Below are 22,831 nucleotides of genomic sequence, written 5' to 3' on the forward strand. Positions count from 1 at the left end.
GATGATCAGGGTATTGAACACCCTGTATCTTATTACAGTAAGAAGTTCACTCCACCTCAAAAGAACTACTCAACTATTGAGAAAGAGCTTTTGGCCTTGATTTTGGGTTTACAGCATTTTTCATTTTATTTGTGTTCTGGTTTTGACCCCATAGTCATTTATACCGATCATAACCCACTGAAATTCCTTAGTAAGTTTAAAGATAAAAATCAGAGATTGACAAGATGGAGTCTACTTCTTCAGGAGTATTCATTAGACATACAACATGTCAAGGGGAAAGAAAATGTTATTGCAGATTGCTTATCTAGACTTTAGACAGATTGTTTTAGAGTAATAAGAAATTTCCTTTGTAAATTTCTTTTTCTTTGTGGGGAGGTGTTACATGGCCTGTGATTTCATCATCCTTTGTGTAATTCTAACGTACAGTGTGCTGCATGTTTGATCACGAGCGTGTTCTGCCTCAGTCCCCTCTTCTACCGTTATAGTAGAGTAAGTCGTTCTTTCTGTTGTTCAGAGCAGGATTGTCAACTCTTTGTCCCCATGGCTTCATTTGCGCATCCTTCTTACAAGTTGTATCAAGCTCTGCCGGCCCCTATATAATGAGCTCAGTCTCTGCATCATGGCCACTTAGATCTACTCCTCATTTTGCTCACATGTCTGTCCTCCCCTGTACAGTTGTTATTATTGTGAGTGCTCAGGAAGTCTCCAACCATCTAGCAGCTGTGTGTAATTTGAGTATAACTGTTGTTGCATTTTTTCTTGTACTGTGTAGCATAAGGTTAATTCTTAGGCCTAATAAGGTTTTTGTAATTTATGTAAAGTTCTTATTGTCAGCCATCATTAATAATATTTTGTATTTGTAATAATATATCTTGCATTAACTGAGCATTACCCAGTGTATTTTCATTTTATCAGGCCTGACTTAGATAAATTTACTCTTCCTAATTTCGTGTTAATAGAGGCTATTGCAGTTAACCATATATTTAACCTGTGTTTTGCCATTACATTATCCTTATGAGTCCTGAATGTTTTGTTGTTAGTTTGAGCATTAAACTTTAACTTGTAATTTTACCTAACTCTTTTATTTTGAACCTGGACCTTTACGGGACAGTAGTGATTTTTAGTATTCTCACTTAAAGTGTACATTATCTTTCTCTGTTCCGAAACAATATATATATATATATATATATATATATATATATATATATATATATATATATATATATATATATATATATATATATATATACAATTTGCTAATAGACAGATATTGTCTGATTCCTATATTACCTTCAGTGTTACCAATATTCCTGTTTCTAAAAGCATTGAAATTCTTGGTGTTTCACTTATTAATATCTTTAGCTGGTCCTTTAATGTTGGATCACTTGCTAAAACTGCTTCAAAGAAACTTGAATTATTGTATAGGATCCTCAAGTACTTCACTGACGAGCAATTGGTTGTAATTTACAAGTCTTGTGTATCAGGACTCCATATTATAATTACAAATCATAATAGATAGATAGATAAATAGATAGATAGACAGCTCTATGCGAGCCTGGGAATGGGAAATGAGCTTGCAAATTACACTGAGGAAAGCTGACGACAGTGGCCAGTAAGGAGATGATGCAGTTAGTTGTCAGCAATCCACCGGTGAACAAAGCCCTAGTGACCATACACACACATACTCACACACAGGCTTCTTAAACTTTCCATCCACAAGGAACACACGTGATACGTCTCCTGTTTCACCAGAATTTAGGAAAGAGAGGGCAGAAAGAAGCTAGCCTTACAACAGGCAGGTCAGAAGGAGAAAGGGCTTAGCAACTTGAGAGAGAGACTGAGAGGGCGAGACAGGGAGACAGGGACTCTGCTCAACTCACTCGTGAGTGAGAGACTTGTTAATATTTCCAAGACAAATAAAAATAGTCCCATACTATTCTTTACCTCTCCTGTCACTACATAACAAATGGGAAAGAAGATTAGCTACTCACGAAGCTACTCCAGTATAATAACCGCTCGTCCACAAGTCTAATATATATATAACTCAACTACAAGTAACCACAAAGGAACTACAAAGTCTTTTATGACATGTGTGCTGTCAGCTAGAATATTTCTCACCCTCGTGGAGTGGATGTGGAGAGGTTGCCCTACAACAACTGAACAAAATTCAGACTAAAGCTATAAGAATTATCAGTAACCATTCTGTCACAAATGAACTACCTCTCCTACAAGAAAGATGGAATGTTGCCTCGCTTGCATTATTTTACAGATACTTTTATGGCTAATGCTCAGACGAAGTTGCATCCATTGTACCACCTCTCTACGCCTTCCCCTGTGTTACGTGGACATCTAGTAATGCTCATGACTGGATTGTCACACTACTATATTGCAGAACTTCTACCCATCAAAAATCTTTTATTACCCGAACCGCATCTCTTTAAAACTCTCTTCCTCAGAATAGTTCCCCCCCATCAATCAATTGATCTTTTTGGAGAAACTCATGCAGTAGCTCTTGATATCTCTAAAGCTTTCGACAGAATATGGCTATTGCAGTTAACCATATATTTAACCTGTGTTTTGCCATTACATTATCCTTATGAGTCCTCAATGTTTTGTTGTTAGTTTGAGCATTAAACTTTAACTTGTAATTTTACCTAACTCTTTTATTTTGAACCTGGACCTTTACGGGTCCCTGCTGTCCAAACTCCCTTGCTATGGACTAACGTCTTTTGTTCCTTTGATTTCTTCTTATCTTAGTGACAGGAAAATAAGAGTAAAAGTAGATGATGTATATTCGAATTTCCACTCAATTAACGCCGGCGTGCCGCAGGGATCAGTTCTGGCGCCAACCCTATTTCTGGTTCATATTAATGATCTCTTATCTGTCACTCACAATCCCGTTCACTCATATGCAGATGACTCAACACTACATAGTTCATTCACACTCAGACATCCATTTTCAAAGTCTAATATCTCTACCTCTCAGCTCAGTACAGCCATCTCCATAAATCAAGATCTAGCTACAATCAGTGAATGGGGACAAAACAACCTTGTCTCTTTTAATGCTAGTAAAGCTAAATATATACAGTTTACTAATAGACAGATATTGCCAGATTCGTACATTACCTTCAGTGCTACTAATATTCCCATCTCCAAAAGTATTGAAATTCTTGTTGTCTCACTTAACAGTGCCCTCAGCTGGACCTGTCATGTCAGATCACTTGCTAAAACCACCTCAAAGAAACTTGGATTATTGTACAGAGTCCGTAACTTCTTCGTCGATGAGCAGTTAGCTGTAATTTATGAGAGTCATGTGCGCTCTCAGCTTGAATATTGCTCACCCTTGTGGAATGGTTGTGGAGAGGTTGCATTAAGAAAACTAGACAAAATTCAGAATAAAGCTGTTAGAATCATTAACAACCCTGCCATTACATATAAACTACCTCGCCTGCAAGTAAGAAGGAATGTTGCCTCCCTTGCATTATTTTACAGATATTTTTATGGCAAATGCTCAGACGAAGTTGCGTCCATGGTGCCACCTCTCCATGCCTTCCCTCATGTTACACTGGCATCTGGTAGCGCTCATGACTGGAATGTCACTCAACCATATTGCAGAACTTCTGCCTATCAGAATTCTTTCATTCCCCGAACTGCATCTCTCTGGAACTCGCTTCCCCAGAGTTGTTTTCCTCCAAATTTCAACCCACAACTGTTCAAGTCTAACTGTTACAGATATTTTATGAATAGAGGACACCAGTAATCTGGTGTATGGATTATTATTTTTTTCCCCATTTGTTTTTCCTTCCTTCGTTCTGTTATTTAATATATATATATATATATATATATATATATATATATATATATATATATATATATATATATATATATATATATATATATATATATATATATATATATATATATATATATATATATATATATATTTATGTATATACATATATATATATATATATATATATATATATATATATATATATATATATATATATATATATATATATATATATATAATCCTACCATGGTACAGTATGTAGAATACAGCAGAATGAGTTATCAGTAATGTGCATTGTTTACAGAGCGTGGAGCTTCCCTTCCAGCATCACATCGACCCGTCACCAGCCCACAGTCCCTCACTCACCCCCTCCCACCGCAAGTGCTTGTGACCGAGTAAGACTAGTCCCACTCTTAACCATCTGGTTTGTTTCCATCTGCTCACCATCTTTATGGATACCAGGCCACACACACTAGCAAGCAAACAGCAGGAATGGGAGGAAATAGCAAGTAATACTGTCAACTCATCACACATAATCCAAACACGTCCACAGCACTGAGTAGGCTGGCTGCAACGACTGAGGCCCAACACTGACTATGCAACGGAGTTTTGCCGACAAGTAATGGGAGGTGGTAACTGGCAGTGTGAAGTAACACAAACGCCGACGTGAGGAAACTGCAAAGGATCACCGACAACATTAGGGAAAGTTACATCAGTAAAACACCTTTGTCAATGAGGTACGAGCGAGGCCATTTAAATCCAAAAGCATTGCAATATTACTTTACACCCCGAGGATGCCTAGAGTATATGGATGGTTATCTACCTACCACGTTTCATGCCTTTGCGACAAACTGTCTGGCATGTGGCCCTCTTTTAAAGATTTTCGACATGCTGCACTTGGTACTGTATCAGGTACTGTATCAAGGTAACGGACAATTGCTATCAGCCTAAATGAGTAGATTGACCATGACTGATGACATTTATTACAGGAATACAAACATATCTTGGTCGACCCTGACAGTATTTAGCTAAAACCTATGTTGAGAAACAACAAATTGAAGATCCATCTTTACGAGGATGCCAAGACCTTTCCTCAAGACTGGAGGTCAGACACCCAGTAAAGCTGGACAGCATAGTCCAATAGGGCATCATCCAGCCACTGGGCGATGAGGTGTTTGGGTTTTGGCATCACCCCATGCTGGTTGCCTTGAAGCAGTAGGGAGGTGTTTGCATCAATATGGTCGTGAAGCTCAACAAACTGGCTCTTCTCCTTACATATCCTGCAACAATGTCGTGCAGTGCTGTTGTAGATGTGAATCCAGGGTCAAGATTCGTAACTGTGATGGGTGGTACTTATGGCTACTGGGAGGTTCCATTTGCTGAAGATGCATAGCCAATGAATGCATTCATCACACCGTGGGATAGGTAAAAAGTCTTGTGTGGTCCCATGAAGTTCTCAACAGGAGGCGAGTAGTGCAAGTGAGGTGCCACTGCCCTAGAAAGTATCGATAACATAACCAAGGTGGTTGATGACCTGCTTGTGTCGGATGCTTGATATGCAGGACACTTGCAAATTTCTGAGCCGGTTCAGGGAGCACAGCATAGCCATGAACTTCTGTAAATCTGTCTGCTCGCCAGTATTTGGAGTTATGCCATTATCATGTGCCCCTGCACGAGGTAGTTACTAATGTTGGTAAACTCAGGGGGTTTTCAGACTTCCTAACCCTCACTAATTTATCAGAACCTAGTCCTTCATGAGATCTGATGAAGCATCTGGCTGACTCCATTCCAGGCATCACATCAGCTGCTAACGCACTGTGCACAATACTCAGCTCCCAAAAACAATGTTGTACGGACTATGGACTATCAAGTCTCTTGAAACAATGAAGCAGGCCTTCATATCTCCTACAGTACTTACCCATTTCGACCCTGTGTTTCCTGAGAGGGTACAGACAGATGCCTAGCAACTCTAGGGTATGAGCTACACCATTTTGCAATGCCTCAGTGAAGGGTGGAAATTATTACAATGTGGTTCTCGTTTCCGCAGTGATGTGGAGACACGGTATGTTGTGATGGAGCTAGAGCTAGTAGTAGCAGTCTGGGCCATGCGGTTGTCACCTGTAATGCTACGATTAAAACATTTTTACCTATCATCCACCACAAGCCACTCATTCCCATCTCAACAACTACACTGGATGCTTTGGAGAATTCAAACTTACAGTGTATAAAGAAGACAATACTTCTTCAAAGTGATGTTGTGCAAGGGCAAGGATCATGCCATCACCAATGTGTTTTTCCATGCATCTGTTGAGGGTCCTAACAACATTAGATTTAGAGGATGGAAAGATGATCCATCACATCCAAGCATGTGTTGTGGCCAAGGTGATGGAGGTATTGCAGTAGACTTCTGAAGAATTGCAGGATTCTGTCACTGAAGAAATTCTCAAGGCAGCAACTCAGCACGATACTTATTGTTTGCTCCATGACACTTTTACCATAGGTTTCTTGATGTATCAGAAAAAGGTATCTGCAGACCTCTTAGGACTTATAAAAAAATCATTTATTCTCTAGCAGTGGGTGAGGGCTTTGTTCGCCATTGTGTTTGTCTAGTCATCTCTGCCACAGAACGTTGTCAGGTCCTGTCTGTCCCACCTTTACGATTACCACAGAGATATTGAGGCAACAAAACGTCGTGCACGTCAGACGGTATGGCGACCTCACAAGTTACGTCGTAAGCACTGTCACGTCTCGTGAATCTTGCCAAACACCTGCAATCTCAAGATAAGGAGTCCCCATCCCAGCTATTTTAGGATGTCCCGGTGGACCTCTTTTCATATGCCGGAAAGGATTACTTACTTTATTCAAATAATTTGTCAGGATGGCCACATGTCCAGGTCTACGGAAGAGACACCTCATTAGAAAGCATCAGAAAGCCTCCTTTGAAACTACAAGCGTTTCTATCCACCTCCACACCGATGATGGACCAAAGTTCTCTGACTATGGGTTCTGGCCCTTTCTCGAGTAACAGGGCTTCAGCCATATCAGTCCTTGACTCCACTACCCATACTTGAATATGTCGAGCAGGTGAATCATTTGATCATGAAGACGACCGAGGGAAGCAACGTTGACACTAAAGGTTTCAGCCGAGGGTATCTGTAAATTCGCAACATTCCGAGTCCCGATGGCTGTCCTGATCCTCCATGGTCGACCCTTGTGGACAGCAATGCCTGTCCACCTTCATTTTTTCTCCTGAATGGGAGGTAGGCAGCAGGAGTATCCTCTGATTTTTAACAATATTCAGATCAATCCTGCATCATCATGAATCATACTTGGGGTTTCAATGTCTCGGAACTTATCTTGGAAAGATCATATTACGTCTCTTGTAAAATCTTCATCCGGAGATTAGGTATGCTAAGCCGACTCTGTGCATTTTTTTTTTTTTAACTCCCACAGAGTTGTTGACTTTATATGAGGGTTTTATTCGCCCCTGTGTAGTGTGCAACTCTCATGTGTGGGAAGACTCCCCACATACAGTTCTTCTCAACAACGTGGAGTCATAGGATTTTCGTTTCATTAACTCTCTTCCTCTTACTGGCCCCTTTTAACCTCTGTCTCTTCGCTGCACTGTTGCATATTCAGATCTTTTCTATCACTACTTCAGCGGCCACTGCTCCTCTGAACTGTCTCCTTGCATCTCTCCACCACTACAGCAGGCGTGTAGCACCCTTCTAGCATCAAACTCTCATCTCTTTTCTATCCAGCTCTTTACTGCAAGAGTTAACCGTTACTGTGTGGTAGGTGGGGGCGCTCGCCATCCACTCGCTCGATGTAGTGCTGCACTCGGGTGTCTGCCCTTTCCTCTCCATCCTTCTTTCCTTCCATTCTCTTCTGTCTTTCTTTCCTTCATTCTTTCCTTGTCCTTCTGCCTATGGGTGACTTTACACTCCCTCTTCTGTCTTTCTTTCTTTCCTTCATTCTTTCCTCTTCCTTCAGCCTGTGGGTGACTCTACACTGAGTGACAAGCCAAATGGTTTCCTGTACACCAGGAAAGCATTTACTATGCTGGGTGGTAACCATAAGCCTGGTGCTTTAGTGGGTAATTATTACACTCCAATCGGACTGAGCCGGTAAAGGTTTATATCCAAGGGATGGTTGGGGTTGATTGCTCATGTAATGCCACTCAGGGATGAGTGAGACTGGTCACTCTCATCTTAAATGTCGGGACCAACTGCCTAGCCCCGGGCTCCTACGCTCCTCATGGGCAATGTAGGATTGGATGATGGATAGATGGTTAACCGTTACTCCCAGTCTTTAATGTTGCAACAGGTCAACTCTAGAACTTCTCCCTCTATCTGTATTTCCTACTGCCTACGTCCAGTCTTTCAAATGCAGTATGTCGGGACATCGAAATGAAGAGATCATGAATTTGGCTGTCTGTTATCTTGTTTTTTTTTTTTTTTTTTTGAAGAGAACAATATTATGGGCTTCTGGCCTTTGGTTCTTTCTTCCTTGCATTTGAAAAAAAAAAAAAATGGTCTGCTCCTGCACAGCCTCGACTCAAGACTGGTGCAGCTGTTTGCATTCAGTAATATGTTTCATGAATGGACGAGATCAGGAGAGTGATGGGAATAGGCCAACACAGGGACTTAACACACCAGGCTTTTGAGTGATCACTTGCGTTGGCACAACTGTTGATTCCAGGGAGTCCACTATATGCCAGCCCTTCCCAGAACCAACCGTCCCCTATACCAGCATACCCACCATCACTTCAGTGAAGCCTTGGGATCATCTGTGAGGGAAGAGTTGTAGGTCTTCCCTGCAACCGGCATCCGTATCCAGGAAGAGCACTCGACATCATAGAAACCCTTAGTTTCTGGATCTTCCGGCTGCTGCGTCTCTCACACTTCCCAAAGTAGGTGTAAGGACAGGGTCAATGAACTGATTCTATATTACTGTATTATTGTCCTCTCTCCTTGTACCGAGCTGTTGCATTGTTCTCATCTACCGTACATACTCTTTCATCACATCCCAACTAAACTGTTTGATCATTGTTGCACAGATCTACATTTGCCATACCTTTGTGTCTCTGTACTTTGCACAGCCATGAACAAAAGTACGACGACATCTGCCGGCTGTGACAGAGTAAGGTGTTATGTGAACTATTTTCATGTGACAACAATGTGATGCACACAACAAAGAGTAAAAAGGGCAGATAGTCTCCGTTGTTTGATAATGAATACAAAATACAGAAGGCAGGACACAATGCTGCCAGAGAATTGTTGGTGAACTTTTGTTCTTGGCTGTACCTTTACTTCTGTAGCACTAGTTAAACAGAAGTACACTGTTTAATAACAGTAATGGCCAACTTTCATGTCAATTTCTTAAAATGTATATACTGTATATTAAGCGGATACTCTTATATAAGAGTTAAAAACGTACTTAGTTAATCATATAAGAACCTATTTAGATACATCTATATATACATATATATATACAACTTGTACATACACGGTATACACACACACATATAAATATAGATTAAAAAACTACCATAGTCTACCGTAAAAGTTTTCTATGTGTGAATATAACTTATACAAGGCTTAGGGGATAAGCGGATACTGTTACATAAGAGTTAAAAACATACTTAGCTTACCATATAAGAACCTACTTAGATACACCTATATATACATATACAACGTGTACATATACACAAATATACACACACACATATAAATATAAATATTAAAAAAAAAAAACTACCATAGTCTACCGTAAAAGTTTTCTATGTGTGAATATAACTTATACAAAGCTTAGGGGATAAGTGGATACTGTTATATAAGAGTTAAAAACGTACTTAGCTTACCATATCAGAATATATATATATATATATATATATATATATATATATATATATATATATATATATATATATATATATATATATATATATATATATTGTTACGGAACAGAGAAAACTGTCCCGCAAAGTTCCAGGTTCAAAACAAAAGAGTTAGGTAAAATTACAAGTTAAAGTTTAATGCTCAAACTAACAACAAAACATTCAGGACTCATAAGGATAATGTAATGGCAAAAAGGTTACATATATGGTTAACTGCAATAGCCTCTATTAACACGAAATTAGCAAGGGTAAATATATCTAAGTCAGCCCTGATAAAATGAGAGAACCGGATAATGCTCAGTGAATGCAAGATATATTATTACAGATACAAAATATTATTACTAATGACTGACAAAAACACATGAATCACAAAAACCTCACTAGGCCTACGAATCAACACCCTATGCTATACAGTACAAGAAAAAATGTAATAACACTTATACTCAAATTACACAGCTGCTAGATGGTTGGAGACTTCCTGAGCACTCACAATAATAACAACTGGACAGGGGAGGACAGAGATGTGAGCAAAATGAGGAGTAGATCTAAGTGGCAATTAATGCAGAGACTGAGCTCATTATATAGGGGCCGGCAGAGCTTGATACAACTTGTAAGAAGGACGCGCAAATGAAGCCAGAGGGGACAAAGAGTTGACACTCCTGCTCTGAACAACAGAAAGAACGACTTACTCTACTATAAGGGAGGAGGGGGGGAGTGAGGTAGAACACGCTTGTGATCAAACATGCAGCATAATGTACGTTAGAATTACACAAAGGATGATGAAATCATAGGCTATGTAACACCTCCCCACAAAGAAAAAGAAATTTACAAAGGAAATTTCTTATTACTCTAAAACAATATGTCTAAAGTCTAGATAAGCAATCTGCAATAACATTTTCTTTCCCCTTGACATGTTGTATGTCTAATGAATACTCCTGAAGAAGTAGACTCCATCTTGTCAATCTCTGATTTTTATCTTTAAACTTACTAAGGAATTTCAGTGGGTTATGATCGGTATAAATGACTGTGGGGTCAAAACCAGAACACAAATAAAATGAAAAATGCTGTAAACCCAAAATTAAGGCCAAAAGCTCTTTCTCAATAGTGGAATAGTTCTTTTGAGGTGGAGTGAACTTCTTACTGTAATAAGATACAGGGTGTTCAATACCCTGATCATCCTCTTGCAGCAAAACAGCCCCAGCTCCTGTTTCACTTGCGTCAACAGACATCTTAAAAGGCTTAGCAAAATTTGGAGTAGCGAGCACTGGCTGACTTAATAGGATAGCTTTAAGTTTGCTGAAAGAGGATTCACAGTTATCGGTCCAGACAAATTTAACTCCCTTTTTCAGTAGGTCTGTAAGTGGTGATAGAAGAATAGAAAAGTTAAGAACAAATCTCCTGTAATAACCTACCATTCCCAAAAATCTTTCTAGCTCTTTCCTACTTTTAGGTCTGGGAAGATCACTTATAACCTGAACCTTAGCTGCTCGTGGTGCAACATGTCCATCACCAATTACGTACCCAAGGTACTGAACGTTAGCTTGACCAAACTCACACTTTGATAAATTAGCTACAAGATTAGCCTGAACCAAACGCTCAAGAAATTTACTGACATGGCATAGGTGATCTTTCCAGTTGTCACTGAAGATTAATACATCATCAATATAAACAACACACCCTGCCAAACCCTCTGTTACAACATTCATGAGCTTCTGAAATGTGGCTGGTGCATTCTTCATACCATATGGCATTACAGAACATGCAAAAGTCTTTCCTAGTGTTACAAAACATGAGATCTCCCTAGCACGTTCAGTCATAGGTACTTGCCAGTATCCCTTTAACAAATCAAACTTACTTATGTACCTAGCCTTTCCGATCTTGTCTATGCAATCTTCCACACGAGGGAGAGGGTAAGTGTCTGTTTTGGTTATCTGATTAACACGTCTGTAGTCGATGCAAAGCCGCTGTGACCCACCTGGCTTAGGGACTAGAATGACAGGAGAACTCCACTCGCTCTGACAGGGCTCAATCATCTTGTGGTCCAACAGGTAGCCAAGCTCCTTCTGGATGAGAGGAACTTTCACTGGGTTCACGTGGTAAGGAGGCAGTTTAATTGGCTTTGCGTCTCCAACATCGACATCATGCATCAACACAGTGGTTCTTCCTGGAGTAGCACGGAACACTTGCGGGTACTCTTGCAGCAATGCCGAAAACTCCTGCCTTTCCTCGGGAGGTAGATGAGAAAGCTTAGTCTGGAGATCATTCATTATATCAGGATTCTTCCCCAAACTATCACTCAGGCTCATGCTGCATGGGAGAACTTCACTTGCAGACTCGGGTGGAACAGCTACAGTGCAGACTGGGTTATTTTCGTCCCGCCTGTGATATAACTTTAGCATGTTGATGTGACAAAGTTGCTTGTTCTTTCTACGATCTGGTGTGGCGATGACATAGTTGACATCACTGAGTTTCTTCTCCACGAAATAAGGACCACTAAATTTGGCTTGAAGAGGTTGCCCATGCACTGGTAGCAGAATCAAAACCTGATCTCCTGGCTGAAAGTGGCGTAACCTGAACTTCTTATCATACCAAGTCTTCACCTTCTCCTGAGCAGCTCCTAAATCCTCTCTCGCCAGCTGTAAAGCAGTGGACAGCCATTCATTCAACTTCATCACATACTCCAGCAGGTTGACGTCATCTTCCTCCGACAGCCAGCATTCCTTGAGTAACTTAAGGGGTCCTTTTACTTCATGGCCAAACACTAGTTCAAAGGGTGAGAAGCCCAGTGATTCATTTGGAGATTCTCTTGCGGCAAATACAACGAATGGAAGACCTTTATCCCAGTCTTTCTGATGTTCCAAACATTATTTCTTGAGCATCGATTTGAGTGTTTGATGATATCTCTCCAACGCTCCTTGGGTCTGGGGATGGTAAGCTGAAGAAGTGATCTGGGTGATGACCAACTCTTTCAGAGACTGCTTGAAAACATTTGACATGAAATTACTTCCCCGGTCTGACTGTACCTCCATGGGCAGACCAAACTTGGTGAAGAACCCCAGCATTTCCTTAACCACGTTCTTTGCTGAGATATTTCTAAGTGGAATGGCTTCAGGATAACGAGTAGCCATATCAATCAGGGTCAACACATAAGAAAATCCTGAAGAAGTCTTAGGAAGAGGGCCCACAATATCCACCAACACACGGGTGAATGGCGCCTCAAAAGGAGGAATGGGAACTAGAGGTGCAACCTTTTCGGTCTGATTACACTTCCTCACAACTTGACAGGTGTGACAAGACTTACAATACCAGGAAAATCCCTGAAGATACCTGGCCAGTAGAAGTGTTTCAAAATGCGTGCCACAGTCTTCCTCACTCCAAGGTGTCCTGCCAAACTGGAATCATGAGCCACTCTAATGATATCCTGCCTACAAACACGAGGGATGACAACTTGATGTACAACCTCCCATTCACAGTCGGCTGGTGCTGTTGCGGGTCTCCACTTCCTCATAAGTACTCCTGACTTTATATAATAACAAGTAGAAGCACCAGCTGACTCTTCCTCACTGCAAGCAGAGTTAGCTAGACCTTTCAACTCAGGGTCAGCTACCTGCAACTCAACCAACTCTTGACGAGAAAAATTATCAACACTACGTACTGCCTCATCTGGTGAGTGGTCCAAATTAGCAAGAAAAGTGTCAGCTAGGATAACATCATCATCATCATTATCCTCTAAGTCACCAGTAACTTTAGACTTAGCCCTAGTGACAGCACATGCGGAGAACACATCAGGGACATCACAATCCTGGGTTACAGCCACTGGCTCACTAGACAACTGAAGAGCTGGACACACTTGACTTCCACCAATATCATTTTCAAGTAAGAAAGTTACACCTGACATTGGGAGTGTCTCAACCAACCCAACCATAACAGAACCATTAACAAAACCAGACTCTAAATTCACTCTGCACAGAGGGACAGAGAAGTAATTATTCCCTACACCTTGTAAGATTACAGATTCATCAGAGCAATTAACATTAGAGCCTAGAACACTGGTCAGCATAAGGGATTGGCAAGCACCTGTATCACGATATATTTTAACTGACTTCCTGTCATTACTGTCCAGAGGACTGACAAAACCATCAGACAGGAAATTAGCACATGAACTCTTGAGAGTGTCACCCACGTTACTGCTCAAAAGAGGAGCTCCATCATGAGAATTTAATTTACCCTTCAAAGCAGGTTCAGTTAACTCAGTTAAAGAATTCTGGGAACTCTCAAGGGTGGACACTAGACCAATTGACTGAATATTTAAAAGACTCCTTTTTGTTCACATCACGCTCTCTCCTGAAACATTTCTCCGTAGTATGACCAAGCTTACTACAATAAGTACATTTACTTTTCTGAAATCTAGAGGTGAAGCTGGTATTTACTTCCTGAGAAACATCATCTTTATTCTCTTTCCTGTTACCTGTACTCTGAGTAGAGGCAACGTACTTACTCTCAGCTTTCCTTTTTTCTTTAGAATATCTCTTGTGAGTGAGAACATATTCATCAGCTAAAACTGCAACATCAGACAAATTATCTATTCTTCTCTCATCAAGATATAGGCTTACATCTTTATTAATACACCTTTTGAAGTCCTCCAGCAAAATCATCTGCTTAAATTTACCAAAATCAGAATCCACATTCTTAGAATTTAACCACTGCTCTAACAGATCTTCTTTGATTTTTCCATACTCAACATGAGATTGCTTATCTTGCTTATAAGTTGTCCTAAATTTTACTCTATAGGCTTCAGGAACAAGTTCATAGGCCTTAAGAATCAAGCTCTTAACTACATCATAATTATCAGATTGATCCTGAGGCAAAGATGCATAAGTTACTTGAGCTTTACCGGTGAGAACAGTTTGAAGGAGTACTGGCCAATACTTTTTGGGCCAATTAAAACCTGTAGCTATCCTCTCAAACAACTGAAAATACTTTGTTAAATCAGATTCATTAAAAGGAGAGACAAGTTTAACATTTTTAGCCACACCAAAATCATCAGAGCTAGATGATCCAGTTCCACCTTGTTTTATGCGATACTCATGGTCTGCCTGAATCCTAGCAAGTTCAATTTGTGCCTGAGCCTGTACCTGTGCCTCCTGAATACGAGCATTTGCCTGAAATTCAGCCTCTTGAATACGAGCCTGAGACTCCGCCTCCTTAGCGTTTGCCTGAAATTCAGCCTCCTTAGCACGAGCCTCCTGCAGAGCTAGCTGTAACTTAGCTATTTCAATCTGCGTTTGCTCATTTGGAGGAGTTACATTAAACAAGCTTTTATTAATCATGCCAACGATTTGCTCTTTAGAATGATGAGAGTGAACTGCAATTCCCAATTGTTCAGCAACAAGCTTAAGTTCATTCTTTGTTCTGTTTTCTACATCACACACTGTTTGCACAATTGACAAAAAATCTTTGGCTTCATCAAGCGTAGTAATAGTAGACATCATGAATAAATCACAGTCACAAAATATCAAGCAATATCCTTATGATAATATCCTGAATATCCTGATAAGAGGTCGCCAAATTTATGTTACGGAACAGAGAAAACTGTCCCGCAAAGTTCCAGGTTCAAAACAAAAGAGTTAGGTAAAATTACAAGTTAAAGTTTAATGCTCAAACTAACAACAAAACATTCAGGACTCATAAGGATAATGTAATGGCAAAAAGGTTACATATATGGTTAACTGCAATAGCCTCTATTAACACGAAATTAGCAAGGGTAAATATATCTAAGTCAGCCCTGATAAAATGAGAGAACCGGATAATGCTCAGTGAATGCAAGATATATTATTACAGATACAAAATATTATTACTAATGACTGACAAAAACACATGAATCACAAAAACCTCACTAGGCCTACGAATCAACACCCTATGCTATACAGTACAAGAAAAAATGTAATAACACTTATACTCAAATTACACAGCTGCTAGATGGTTGGAGACTTCCTGAGCACTCACAATAATAACAACTGGACAGGGTAGGACAGAGATGTGAGCAAAATGAGGAGTAGATCTAAGTGGCAATTAATGCAGAGACTGAGCTCATTATATAGGGGCCGGAAGAGCTTGATACAACTTGTAAGAAGGACGCGCAAATGAAGCCAGAGGGGACAAAGAGTTGACACTCCTGCTCTGAACAACAGAAAGAACGACTTACTCTACTATAAGAGAGGAGGGGGGGAGTGAGGTAGAACACGCTCGTGATCAAACATGCAGCATAATGTACGTTAGAATTACACAAAGGATGATGAAATCATAGGCTATATATATATAAATATATATATATATATATATATATATATATATATATATATATATATATATATATATATACATACATATATTGTTACATAGCCTATGATTTGATCATCCTTTGTGTAATTTTTAACGCACAGTGTGCTGCATGTTTGATCACGAGCGTGTTCTGCCTCAGTCCCCCTTCTACCGTTATAGTAGAGTAAGTCGTTCTTTCTGTTGTTCAGAGCGGGAGTGTCAACTCTTTGTCCCCATGGCTTCATTTGCGCGTCCTTCTTACAAGTTGTATCAAGCTCTGCCGGCCCGTATATAATGAGCTCAGTCTCTACATTAATTGCCACTTAGATCTACTCCTCACTTTGTTCACATCTCTGTCCTCCCCTGTACAGTTATTATTATTGTGAGTGCTCAGGAAGTCTCCAGCCATCTAGCAGCTGTGTGTAATTTGAGTATAACTGTTGTTGCATTTTTTCTTGTACTGTGTAGCATAAGGTTAATTCTTGGGCCTAGTAAAGTTTTTTGTAATTTATGTAGGGTTCTTGTTGTCAGCCATCATTAATAATATTTTGTATCTGTAATAATATATCTGTCATTCACTGAGTATTATCTGGTATCTCATTTTAACAGGGCTGACTTAGATAAATTTACTCATGCTAATTTCGTGTTAATAGAGGCTATTGCAGTTAACCATATATTTAACCTGTTTTTGCCATTACATTATCCTTATGAGTCCTGAATGTTTTGTTGTTAGTTTGAGCATTAAACTTTAACTTGTAATTTTACCTAACACTTTTATTTTGAACCTGGAACTTTACGGGACAGTAGTGATTATTAGTATTCTCACTTTAAGTGTACATTATCTTTCTCTGTTCCGTAACAATATATATATATATATATATATATATATATATATATATATATATATATATATATATATATATATATATATATATATATATAAAACTACAGTATCCGCTTATCCCCTAAGCCTTGTATAAGTTATATTCACACAGAAAACTTTTATGGTAGACTATGGTAGTTTTTTTTTTTTTTAATATATTTATGTGTGTGTGTGTGTGTGTGTGTGTGTGTGTATGTGTGTATATGTAGACGTTGTATATGTATATGTATATATAGGTGTATCTAAATAGGTTCTTATATGGTAAGCTGAGTACGTTTTTAACTCTTATATAACAGTTCCCGCTTATCCCCTAAGCCTTGTATAAGTTATATTCACACATAGAAAACTTTTAAGGTATACTATGGTAGTTTTTTTTTAATATTTATATTTATGTGTGTGTATATATGTTTGTATATGTACACGTTGTATGTGTAGGCCTATATGTATATATAGGTGTATCTAAGTAGGTTCTTATATGGAAAGCATATATATATTACTTGAAAAAATAATAAAATATGTGAAGAGAAAGTGTTTCACTGATGCTTAGGAAATTGTTCAATGAAGCACTAAACCTTTCTGGAACTATGGTTGAACGTGTCTGATTGTGCAACCTAAGTCTGGCCACGACTCTGTCTAACTCTCTGGTCAGAGATTAGTAATCATAAGTGTTCATTCCAAGACTTAAATTTCAAAGATAAGAATGTGTGATTTCCAGATATTCTTGACGTACTACCATGTTCAGCTGCTCAATCGTTGCTGGGAACTAAGGGCCATGACTTGACGGAGCTTGTCATAGTGGTTTTCAAGGAGGTTTCAGCAGGTACTTCACTTTCTCGGCTTAGCTAATTACTGCGAGGGAAACAACTATTGCCTAATCTCTAGAAATTAACAAGTCTAGCATGGCTGCTCCTAATCAGTATAGCTTCACTGATCACTGAGATGCATGAACTTCTTTGCCACAGTTTGGTGGTGTTCCCTTGAAGAATGTTATGAAGAATACAGTATATGTCTGTTCTAGAATTTGAACCTAGTTTGGTTAAGCAATACACAGTCGTCAACGAGAGTCACAATTAATTCACCTCAAGGTTCTATCTATTTCTTAATTATCTGTCTTCTTAGTTCTCAGCACATCATAACACAGCAGGTGGGGAATACAGCAAAGTACAACACAGTAAATGGGGAAACACGAAAATACAGCAGGTGTGTATACAGCACAACACAGGGACACAACATAACATAGCAGATGGGAAAACAAAATAAAAAACACATCACAAAAAACAACATAACAGATGGATATCGCAACACAACAGGGAGGGGGGAATCATACCCTGGCCAGCTGGGTGTCGGTGAGGTGGGTGCCGAGGAAGGTGTCAAGGCGTCGCAGTTCGCCCAGGATGTTCGCCTTGAGGTCCTCGTAGAACACCAGGTGGAGGTTTGGGTGCATCCGCCGCTCCCACGCCTCCTTCACATGTGCCCAATACGGACCGTACACCACTGACGCAAGTAAACTTGTAAAATGTTTACCAATGCATGTGTAGTCAAACCTGCACAAACGCAGTATATACAATACTATATATATTAAAAAAAATGCAAGATTTCCATCATCACTCCCTTTTTGTATAAAAAAAAATATCAGATAAATGTTTTCCATCATAAATCAATATTCAAGACTATATAGTTGACAATACTGAAAACACATTAATGATATCTTTAAAACTATTCTGGACGTAAACATTGCATACCTAAGAGAGAGTGAATATGAGAAATTCTTTGTCAAAGTGCTAGGATAGAATATGCTGGAATACTGATATTTACGAGACTTCCTTCCACGAAAAATATTTTGTTAAATGGCTCGAAGAGTTAGGTAACATCTCACAATAATCGGTAATATAAATTACGCAAACACTAGGCCAATCATACTGACGAAATAGCGAGATACAGATACAATGACAGCATAAGTGTTTGACCACCCAGTTAGTCAAAGTAATTCTCTGTCTGTCTGTCTGTCTGTCTGTCCGTCTCTCTCTCTCTCTTCTGACCCTTTCACGAAGCTTCGGGATCAGTGGCGGAGTCATGATGCCCTTCTGCTTTACTTCACTGAAGCTGTCCGGACTCATTGTCAGATCCGTTTTCAATATTCTACCAATTCCAGTTTCCTCTTTTTCCGTTGTCATGACTTCTGAAGAAAATTGGGTTGAAATTTCCACCTTCATCAATATTTCCCGTTCTGACGAGAAATAATAAATGTCAGGGCTAGGACTAGGATTGCTGTTTGAGGTCATTTGTGGGGAAAGTCGTGAAGGATAGTTGGAACCGAGATTGAACAGCCACAGAATGAGTGGACTGGAGAGACTTCGGACCTAACCATGTTACAACCTCAAAGGCAAATCTGTGTATAGGGAACATACCATATTTCCAGAAGGGGCTCTTTTCTGTCGTTATGACCAAACGTCCGTCACTATAATCTGGAGGGGATGATTGCATATGTAAATGTCTTCGTCCCAGTTAGCGGATTGCTTATACTTGGGTCTCTGTAACTGTTCTGATTCTATTTGGTGTGATGCGATATTTGGGAGTCAGTCCTCGCTGGTCTTGGTGGTTATGAACATTAACTCTTGAACAGCTTATGCTGTCTTTTTGATAAGTCTCACGGCAGCTCTTTTCGTAGACCCGAAAAAATTTACCGATGGGAGAGGATCCCGATCCCATTTGCCACTCGATAGGACAACATCTGGTACGAATAAGGACGTGGCTTTAGAAACCAAAGAAAGTGAATCCAGTTTTGTAACACTGCAGTCATTTTCCACATACTTTTACGTGTTCATAGAGGGTTATTATCCTCCAATGTCTTGGTATTAACGACTCCAGACCATCTCTTGGCTCTCCCTTGGATTCTTTCAGTGTATCTCTCCATTCCACCATTACTGATGGCTGTAATGACCCTTCCCTTGCCTTGTGCTGTGCGCAATCATCATTGACTGCTACACCTGTTCTGTGCACGCGATTTACTTGCCGACATTTCCCCTCACACATCCACTGCTGCACCTAATTCTGTGTCCTTCTCTACCGTCATTCAGTTCCCGCATCGTTGCTCAGTTTCTACCGACACCCGTACCTTTGCTTCTTCCGTTTCTGTTTCTTCAGGTTTCCGTCCGCGTTCATCTAGTGTTGCTGTCCATGACTTCTTCAGTTAGTTTTGTTAAATCAAATGTTTCAACACGCCTAAATCTGTCCCTCTTGTGAACGACTATATGAAATTGCATCTAGAGTTGCTATCCCATGTAGGTCCAGAGTATGACAACTCTCGGCTACAGTTCGGAAGGAAACTCGGATTTCTCGCATGATCAGAATGGTTATCTCCATCCTTATTGTAATGGATGTCTGCATGAACTATTTGAGCGGTACCATTTTGATCATGCCTGAGGTAAAAATTCGGTAGCCGTCTAGTTTCTAATTGTTTTACTGATATTAAAAACATCCTAGCATTGCAAGGTCATTCTATCATTTCCAAGTCTTGTTTAACACTTCCCGTGACTGAACGCCACCTGTAGTCAACTTATATTGATAGAGTGGTCTTTGGCAGTCTTATGCTCCCGACCTTTGTTGTTGTGGGAGGGGGGGTCCAACTTTCCGTTTTAGAACATCTGCTTGCCCACTGTCAGTATCGATCATGTTGGTGCTTTGTTACCCTGACAAGTTCTGTAAGTCCGAATTCACCTGTCCACTTTGTGCTCAGATCAATAATGACAGGGATATTTGCTATGCTGTTTCAAAATGCTGTCCGACTTGCTTCGGTCCACATTTAGCATCATATATAGGATGCCTGGTATTCAGGTTTGAGTCAAAAGGTTCTACTGGACCTATCCCGGCGTGAGGCTTGCAAACAAACTCACTTTCTAGGGTCAGATTCCTTTTCTAACCGTTTGCGATCCTCCTACCATTCTAATCGGACGTCTACTGCTGCCTTTGTTCTTCCTGTGACTTAGATAAGATCCTTTACTCTTTCTGCTTCTGTATCTCTGTCTGTTCCTCTTGTAGTTCTTTCAGTGGCCTCCACTTTCGCTTCAGCAACCGCCGTTCCCAAGGAGAATTTTTCTTCATCTCTCTCTTTCTCTCTCTCTCTCTCTCTCTCTCTCTCTCTCTCTCTCTCTCTCTCTCCAACCGCTTTTCTCTCTTGGAATCTCTGTATTTTCTTCGCACCTTTCTCCCTTGCCTTCACTGTCTCCATTCTCCCTAGCCTCTTTAGTTTATGTCTCCTCACTGTCTCGTCCTACCAAACGCTCCTTAGGCGAAGTTATTTTGGTCCCCCGTCGCGGCCATCCAAAGTTTCTTCTACCTCTACTTCTTAGACGCTTCTATACAAATATTTGTTGTGTGGAGATTTTCCTCATCTTCCTAGACGCCTCCTTCCAAATATTAGTTGTGTGGAAATATCCTTCTTAGACGCCTCCCTCCAAACGTTTGTTGCGTGGAGATACTGTTGAACTTTTAGTAAGTTGATGTATAGTGTCAACTATTCTGCTTCATTTCCTTTGTAGGGGGCATCAGTTTCAGGGCCATCGTAACTGGAGACAGAGATTCTTAAGGGTGCCGAAAATCCCCCTGCAAAGAGTCACATGTCGCTGGCTTCGTCACCACTGATGGTATCGATACAAAGTTTTAGTGCAAAGTGTAATGATTATATTAACTGGTTTCTGCTCATCAACCTGTGATAATTTGTTATCGGAAACTTCTCTTACTGAGTATCCTCTTCATGCACTGTATCAGATTCTTTTCTCAGTTCCCCAAATTCACTTTTCTACACTGCTATTGTAGTCCACCATAGGGTTCGTATTATCCTTTGTTCTTTCTTACCCTGGTACCATATACTTTGGCACAAGTGTTCAGTCAGTGCTTAATGGTTGTGTCGCTTAATCTTTCCCCCTCAGTTGCAAAACATTTCTGTACCTTGATGGGTTTCTTGACTCGCCTCCTTCCTCTATTTTTGTTTTGTTTTTTCTGTTTAAACTGTTTTGAACCTCAGACATTCCTTGTTGGGCGACATTTTTGTTAATCCTCGTATTCTTTTACATGAAACTATTGTTCCCACCCACGATCTTTTTATGCATAAATCGAATTACCTCACCTACATTGATGTCAGGACTCATTCCATCTGCATCAATCTCGCGATCTGGTCTTCTTCGCTTACTTTGAACTCCCTTTAGTTTGTTTTAAAAGCTTGTCTTAGTAATGATCATTTAACAATATACCTGCGCCTCGCTACGTGCTCTCCCATTCCATGTCATCCCCTGTGGTGCTGTGATAGACTGCTCATTTTCACCTCTCATAGAGACGGTTTATTTACGTTCCCGGTTGGTGATGTCTAAAATATGCTTGATACATTCCTGATACTTGTTGTGGGTAGACCACGTTGCGATTCCTCAATTTACACACTGGGTTACGTCTCAAGTGTGTTCGCTGGTAGATCACTGACTGTTTCAAGATCCGCCGCATTAAGATTGCTAAATGGAAGAGCCATTCCATTAAGTTGCGTACTTGTGGTCGTCCGTACATTTTTTTCTTTTCTATCGAGCGACTGTTGTCTTTCGCCATACGGTTCAAGAGACTAAGCAAACAAGTTGGTGCCCCTATGTTTCTTCTGTTATCACTTCCTCCCCCGTTCAGACAATACTGTCGTGCATTCACAAGACTCACTCTGCCCTCTTCCGGCCCTTCACTTGAATGGAACGTCTGTTGCTAGTTCTCCTTTTGTTGCTGGTGCGTTAAATGCTTATTCTAGTAAGGTTTTAACTTGTCTCTGGAGCATCATGCTGCTTGCTCGTGCACTTACTGCATTTTAATTATGTTTCATTCGTCTGCTTTGGGGGTCTATAATTCACGCGTACAAAATTCTGCTCAGGGGTTACTTCTTCCTTCCCTATATACTCTGAACAGA

General features: G+C 40.0%; 1 protein-coding gene across 1 annotated transcript in view; it reads right to left on the bottom strand.

The window, feature by feature from the left end:
• The window catches only part of LOC145412377 (luciferin sulfotransferase-like), an 89,332-nt gene that overhangs the window by 11,953 nt on the left and 54,548 nt on the right, over positions 1-22,831 (bottom strand). The window contains exon 6 of the mRNA XM_080282266.1: positions 18,224-18,390. Within this exon, the coding sequence (XP_080138392.1) occupies positions 18,224-18,390 (167 nt within the window). The remainder of the gene's footprint in view (positions 1-18,223; positions 18,391-22,831) is intronic.

This window comes from Coenobita brevimanus, chromosome 93 (genome assembly GCF_032717465.1).
Source record: "Coenobita brevimanus isolate Jiangsu-jjx chromosome 93, ASM3271746v2, whole genome shotgun sequence".
Classification (NCBI taxonomy): Eukaryota; Metazoa; Arthropoda; class Malacostraca; order Decapoda; family Coenobitidae; genus Coenobita; species Coenobita brevimanus.